The 7,749-nt window shown below is 36.1% G+C and overlaps 1 protein-coding gene across 3 annotated transcripts in view; it reads left to right on the forward strand.

Annotated features, from left to right (window-relative positions):
* Positions 1-561: 561 nt before the first annotated feature.
* Positions 562-7,749, forward strand: part of LOC140942759 (uncharacterized) — a 17,875-nt gene continuing 10,687 nt past the window's right edge. The window contains exon 1 of one of the 3 annotated variants that reach the window (XM_073391752.1): positions 562-755. In XM_073391752.1, the coding sequence (XP_073247853.1) occupies positions 724-755 (32 nt within the window). In that variant the 5' untranslated portion in view covers positions 562-723. Of the gene's footprint in view, positions 786-6,635; positions 6,773-7,749 lie in introns of those variants that run through there. The other 2 variants (XM_073391767.1, XM_073391760.1) reach the window with 2 other exon arrangements.

Consider the following 7,749-nt stretch of genomic DNA (forward strand, 5'->3'; position numbering starts at 1 on the left):
AAAATAACGCCTTAACAATTTCAACATGTTTTAATTTCCAAAAAGTCCTGTTAACCACATCGACCAACGCGGCGAAATTATAAAGAGAAACTAGGAGGTATATAGCGATTCTTAATTTAATTGTTAATGACAGTTTTATTTATGAATACTGAGACAAAAAGTGGTCAATCAAAGAAAACCCACCTTAGCTAAAAAATTTTATCATTTTCAAGCCTGTCTCAGCAGTGAACCCATTGTCACTCTTATTATTAAATCCTGTTGAACGTTTTTTTCCCTCCTATTTAAATTGAAATTCACCACAAGGCGTCAATTTTATCTCCCGACTTGCGTGATTGAAGCAGAAAATATCCTCAACCGCGAGGCTGCTTTATTTGCCGATAAATATCTTAAATCTCACGTTATCTCTCGTTAAGAAGTCACCATTTAATGCTTATAAATTACTAGACATAGAGGTACTGGTTGTGAGCATTGTGATATGTAAATTATTAAATCTCTAGAACAGGCCCCCTTTATTAATATGGAAGAGTTATTTACCAGCAAGATTGTTTGAAATATGTAAACTGGAAAGGCTGCCAGATGGTTCACACTTTTTGGACGAAAAAAAATTCGAGTTCTTAATGACAACCAAACTGAATTGTTAGGACTTCCTGTGCGGGAACTGACATCTTTGACTAACCGGTTTTTGTATGTATTTCTGATAATTTCAACTGGCCCGGTAGATAAATGGAGTGCAGCCCGCGAAGAACGCCGGCAAGGTAAGAAAGATACATGCTTCCGTGCGTCGGGTAAGGAAAATATATACCCGTCACTTGTTTAATATTATCTACTGATTCTGAATGTCAAAAAGAAGCTGACGGTATAAATAGTCAAAGAAAAATAGCAGGACAATATTTATAATTACGAATATATAATCGTCAGTTCGAGAGGTAGATGAAACCAGACAAAAAATATCGATCCTGTCAGGCCGGCGAAAATAGTCAAGGAAACAAAAAAACGTAAAATATATCAGCTGATTCAACAATCATTCTCCAGAATTCTTTTAACTTTAACGTTCAAAGGCAAGTTATTGAGAGTGCTAAGAGGTGAAAATTTAACAATAATCGCATTATTTTTTCTGTGGAAAGAGGACAACGGCCATTCGAAAATACCAAAAGGGTTTCTTTTTAATGGGTGCACTACCAACACAGAAATGATCTTCCCGATTTGATCGATGAGCTCAAAATTTGGGGCTTGCAGTTTTTTAAAGAAATTGAACGGACTGAATATATATTCAGCTTAATTGACATTATATTCCATTTTTAATCCAGGCTTCATTGGCTCTGATTAATAATTCATATGACTCGCTGATTTTCCGAGATCATTACATATCGGTTTTAGAACAGTGGGAATATCTAATTGTAATTTTAAGAAATGTTTTGAGGAGTTTGATATGTAATCAACAGTAATCTGTTTTGAGAGCTAAGTGATTGAATATTTCCACTGTGATAATTTGAACTTTGTAAAATTTCAATAAGACACGGAAGTGAATACAGTAGTTTATTGTAATGTCGTGCTGTAACTCAGGCGTAAGCGTTTTGTCCACCTAAGGAATTCTTCCCTTGCGTAAATCCAAACACTGTGGATGTCGTCTTAAAAGCAACACAACCGCCTTTTTTAACATTTCTTTGAAGAACAGCTATGTCAACTATAGATTGTATACATTTGAAATTTTGTGGTTTGTAAATGCAAATGTCTTGCGCTGCTTTACGTGTTATAAATTCGGCCACAGAGAAAATAGAGCTAAAAAATGTGGTCCGAACTGTACTTCTAAGGCAAATAAATACACTGTTCCCGGGAAAAATTTTAGCGGATGGTAAGATATCTATAACGACTTTCTGTATCACTTAGAGTTCATCGTCATATCCGTATCAATTATCAAAGAGGCTCATTAAGATAACAGCACGTATATGCCGTCTGGACTTGCGTTCCACTGTAAGTTATAGTTCAAACTCATACACTTGTAAACCAAGAAAAAGGGAATCTTGCCAGGCGATGAGCGAATTAAAGTCTGGGATGGGCCAAATCTTTTTCAAAAGTTCCTCACGAGATTTTGAATTGAAGAGAGATCAATCCGAATCCACACATGAATGTGAGAGAGGTTAACTTTTAAACAGCAAAATAATAGATCTTTGGTCTGCCTCCCTCGACCATTAGTGGATGAAGAGCCTCAAGCTGAATGGAGATCTAATTTTAAGCTTTGGCCTCAGACTGGAGGTGGAATAAATTTCCAAAGAGCATCATTAACAAACCTATATTTAATTAGACTAGAGAGTTAAGATTATTATTCCGCTCTATTTTGGAATATCAAAAACACCAAAAACAATGCCTTATATTTCTAATTATAAGATGACAAATTAGGGCCATTTATACAAGGAAAAACTAGACGCTTCTTACATAAGACGCGAACTTTCCGTATAAACGGCACATTTCGTCTAAAATAAGACGCGACCTAGCTAAGACGCGTCTTATTTTAGAACAGCCCTTAACACCTGTTCTTAGATAAGACGCGTCTTAGTTAAGACGAGAAAAACTTCGTATAAATGACCTTCGCGTCTTACATAAGACGCGAACGCATAGTACGCATGCGTTAATTTTTGGCGCGCCATGTTGGATTGCCGTTGCCATGGGCAACTTTTACATGAAAACTAGTCAAGAACAGAAATAAGACGCGAGCCATTTATACGAACTGTTCTCGCCTTAGATAAGACATTGCTCGTATAAATGGTACAGTTCGCGTCTTATTTAAGACGAGCCTCAGCTTATGTAAGACGCGTCTTATTTTTCCTCGTATAAATGGCCCTAATGTGTTCTTTAATAATTCAGTTATACAACTTTTAACTTACTCCCATAAAATGCTGTTGCCGTAACTGACATGCAGCTAAAGGTCCCTCACATGAAGGCTGCCATCTAAATATCAAGTAACTACATCTTCATCTCAACAAACGTTCAACTTTTTTTATTGAAAATTGGGCTAAGTTCATACTGTAACGGATGGCTTTTCGTGCTGACAGGAAAAGCTATCTGATGGTATAATATGAACTTATTAACAATTACTCCTTGAATCCGAATGGGCTATTGATTCAGAGGCCATGAGGGCGAGAGGAATAATTGTTTTAGTAAAATCCAACGAATTGGTCAAAAAATATCGAGAATAAAAAATTTTTAGCTAGTTAAAGAGAGACTTAAATCCATTTTTTTTGCCGCCAAAAAGCTGGCGCTTTTCGCTACTAGTGGACTACAACATATAGCCTAGTAGTAGCTCAACCAATCAGAACGCAGCATTGATAATAGACCACTAGCTGGATTTTACTAATATCAGATATGCGACTCTCCACTTTAGAGATCGGCGCAGCACAGCTTCGCTGAGGATCCGTTACAGAAATTACACCAAAATTATTGTTCTTATGTGTGAACAGAAACTTTATCCGGTATGAGTTCCTTGCTAGACTGCGAGCATTCTCTCTGTCTGACTCTATAGCTCAAAAATCTGTGAGAGCGAGCACAGATAATGCGAGTGTGCGAGGTGTGCGAACGGTGATCTTACACTCGCAAAATCTTAATACATGATAAGTAACTATTTCGAACTAAAAAAACTGCGAAACTTGTATATTTCTCTGCCTTAAACGAACTTCGACGCTTCGTAGTGCGACTTGGCAGAACGAGTGGAGCACTTTCAGCTGCGCAGAACTGATGCGCAGTGTGCTCAATCAGTGACTCCGTTGACTATAAAATCGCACTGGTTGTCAACGCTATCATTCACTATTATGTACTTGACAAATGACGTCAGCGATTCCGCATTTTCATTTTTCAAAAGTATTCACATTGTTTCAGTCATTTTTGTGTGTGTGTGAAATGGCAGTGTATTGGTAATATATAAACGGTGAAAATGACAACCTCAGCTTTGAAGTACTTTCTTAGACTACATGAGTATCAGCAAAAGCAACTCGGCCGTGAAAGGTAGGGTTTTCGGATAGTTTATGAAATGGGAGGGGTTTTGGTGTAGAATGGAGTATCGTTTAGGGAATATATAGTTGGTATGAGGAAATAAAGCTTTTTGTAAAAAGTTACTTGGGAATGGGGTTGGAGTTTGGGGAGTGAAGTTTAGCTTAACGTTGCAAAATGCAGCTGGCCATGCTCTTGGAATAACACGCCAAAAACATCCATTAAAAACATGATAGAGTACCTCTCGTCCACAGTTTTGGTATAATCCTTCCTCCTTGGGGCTCGTACAGCTTACTCGACATGTCTCTGACAAAGAATTGCATACATACATACACTTTATTACGACTCCTCTATACGGGGCTGTTCTGCGGTAATATACAATAATAAATAAATTTAAAATAATAAAATTAGTCAGAGGAGCAAAAGGTGCAGGGGCAGTGGCTTTCCTTTTAAAACTTGAGATATTGTTAATCTTCCAAATATCTTCTGGGAGTAGATTGTATTCTTTTGCCCCACGAATCAAAGGCAAAAGAGCGTTGACCCTCTGATAATCTGCATTTAGGTATAAATAAGTGGCTAATAGGGCGGTTACACAATAAAAATTGAAGGACTTAGTCATTCCAAAAAAAGAGTTGAAGGAAAAAAAAAGAAAAGCAATGGAAAGGTTAACTTATATTTTGTCAGAGAATATATAATTACTATAATCCCACTAAACGATGGGGAAAAGTATGAATTGAGCGAGAATGAGGTGACTTTAGAATTAAAACGTGATTTTATGCTTCAGTACGAGCCTTTCAAGTGCTAATGGCATATTTCTACTCAGCTTCTAGTTTATACACCCACGATTGAACAGATGTTTTTTAAAAATACGGTTGGTACGATTTCTAAGTGAATTATGGATACAATAGGAATATCTGTGAATGTAAATGAATTTGTTTTTAGAAGATCATTATTTAACTTAAATAATCGCAAACAAATTCTTGTTGAGGATTCAATTTCGGTGTATTTTAAAGAAAAAAAATGATATTGTATCCCGAGTTTTGTTGAGTTACTTTCCAAGTTGAAGAACGGCATTCAAGAATTATGGAGATATAAGAAGCGATTTCATTGCATGAATTGATGGGGATATTTCAACAGTATAAGTACACGGGAAGTTGGTTACAAGTAAATGATCGTATTTGTTATGACGCAAGGCCTTTAATAAAAAAAGCTAAAAAATATCTTAAAAGATACCTGAAAGACACGAGACTACGTGGGTAGTTATTCTTCTTTTTCAGATCACAACAATATTTTTAGTTTACTTCCTTTGTCTCAGCCCACGCGGCGATTCGCATTCTTTCAAACATTTCATGAGGGACCCAATTTTCTGCATCTCAACTTAATAAAACGAAATTGTTCCAATCGATACGTTAAAGCAATTCCTTCTTTTGACGAAAACCTATGTATATAAAGGTCTCTTTTTATCTACCGAAAATATTAATTTTCTGGCTGAAGTCTGAGGAAAAGTGCAAAGTCACGTTAATTTTTAAGGAAGTATTCGATCGGTATTAGAGGCGCACAAAATTTAGCATTAATGTTGCATTTCCGACTTCATTTACTCCATCTCTGACAAGCTTGACTACTAAAAATCAGTAAATAACTGAATTATTTTTAAAAATATTTTGGTGAATTTCCTAAAATGTAAAGTACTTAATAAGAACCGAATTCATTTTGTAAAGTTATGTAACTATGAAAATTCCGCAAGAGAAACTTGTGCGATGTTTCTCAGCGAGCCCGTTTTGTGTACACAACTTGAATTGCAATTTCTTTTCAGAACAATTTTTAGAATAGCACTGAACGCCTTGCGTTTGTAAAGGTTGTTTACAATTAACTGATAGTTCCGGGCACTCGCATAAATTTCATAGGTCGCCAAAGTGGCGCTTAGAAGTGAATGGTTGTTGATGAAAAACAAATTTAAAGAAAGTGAGAAACGGTCAATAATGTCATGTTGAGATCCGAAGACGGATAAAATTATACGAGCTAAAAAGAATTCTCTCGCACGTGACTGACAACTGACAAACAAATCTGATTATGAAGATGTAACAATTCTCTCCAAACCGCGGCTCTCAAAATTCAGACACTAGCTGATTCGCACTGAAACACGTCCAAGGTCATCTTTAATTTAGGTCATAAATAAGATAAGAAATTTTTTTCGAAGACAATATCATGCAGCGTTATGGTTTTCCACTAGAAATCATTATGCGCTGCAAAACCATAGGTTTGTGTCTTTCAACAAAGTTTCTCTTCAAAATCATTGCAAAATCCGTTATACGGTGGTTTTTTTATGAAGTCCGTACTTAAAAAAAAGCGTTATTGGTCCGTTCGAACGATGCCAGAAAGTTGTTGCTACTTTCAGGTAGAGTGTTTTACGGCCCGTAAATTAGATTATAAAACGGTTTTATAATCTAACTTGGACAAGGAAGTTGAATCTTTTTTCCCTTTGATTGCTCACGTGGCCAATGTGTTGTAATAAAGGAAATTCTAATCTCCCCCGACAAATATTCAAATGAGTATTCTCTGGTGCTTTTCTCAGCGCAAACATTTCTACGTCAAGCGTCCGTCAAATCATATAAAAATATGTCATTTATTATTCAACTTAAATTGAGCAAACACAAAATTAAACTCCTTCAAACAGAGCTCACTTCTCAAAGTAACGACAGAAAAACTGCACAGAGAATCCGACCGTTTCATTTGCACGTGAAGATCGCCGCAACTGAAAAAGCATGGTTCTGAATCATTTTGCCCCATTCAGGTAAGTAATGCAGCTTTCAAACTGCTAGCTTAAGAGAGAAAAATCTTCAGTTACCTGCCTAAAAATCCGGTCTTTGTGAATATTGAAATTCATTCAGACTTAGATTGCAAATCGGATTTAAACTCCAAAACGCGAAATTTCACGGAAACATTGATACCTTTACCTTAGAAAATCTTTTTATCCTTTTTATTCATGAAAAACTAACGTAAGATCATAAATCAAATTGATGGAACATTTATCGGTAAAGCTTTTCTTCGGCATTTCAAATTGAAAGGGAACAAGAACCAAACTGAATATTTTCACGGTTAGAAAGATAAGCAAAAATTAAAGTATCCGTTCCAGTATAGTTGTACCTGAAATAACTGTTCACTGCTTCCCAACAATTAGATCGTTATTATTTAGCTACAGTTCTTCTTAAATTTGGTTCAAAGCTGAAGTACAATGACGTTTCTCACTAGGATTGTTAGGTCAGTGATTCGAGCTGCTTTGTAATTAATCCTGCATTCTCTGTGTACGTTAATGTTTTAACGTACACTTGAATACAAAAAGTGCAGAAAGAGTTTAACATATTATTTTCTTCCATGGGGGGATTTTGGACTTACTTAAATAGTACAGACATATTTAAATATTGTATTTAAGGAAGCGTTACGTATATGCAGTAAATATCTCTGAAAATGCCAGTTTGCTGCTACAGCAGTTATTTTTTTACGAACTACGCCAGGGACATCAAACGAATCCGAGCTCTGTTTTATAGCGGCCACACGTGTTTAAGGCTAAAATTCGATTTCTTAGCTTTAGGCGATTTTCCACTCAGCAATGGGTTCTATTTGGAGTCTGTTCCGTAAATTTTTCACAAGCAAATAAAGAAATGAAAAACCATTTTAGCACCCACACTCTCTTTGGATTACACGAAAACAAAAATATCATCAACGAGGAAAGTTAAATATACCCACAAAGCAGCTGGGTTGAACGAAATT

The sequence above is a fragment of the Porites lutea genome, chromosome 1, assembly GCF_958299795.1.
Source record: "Porites lutea chromosome 1, jaPorLute2.1, whole genome shotgun sequence".
Taxonomy (NCBI): Eukaryota; Metazoa; Cnidaria; class Anthozoa; order Scleractinia; family Poritidae; genus Porites; species Porites lutea.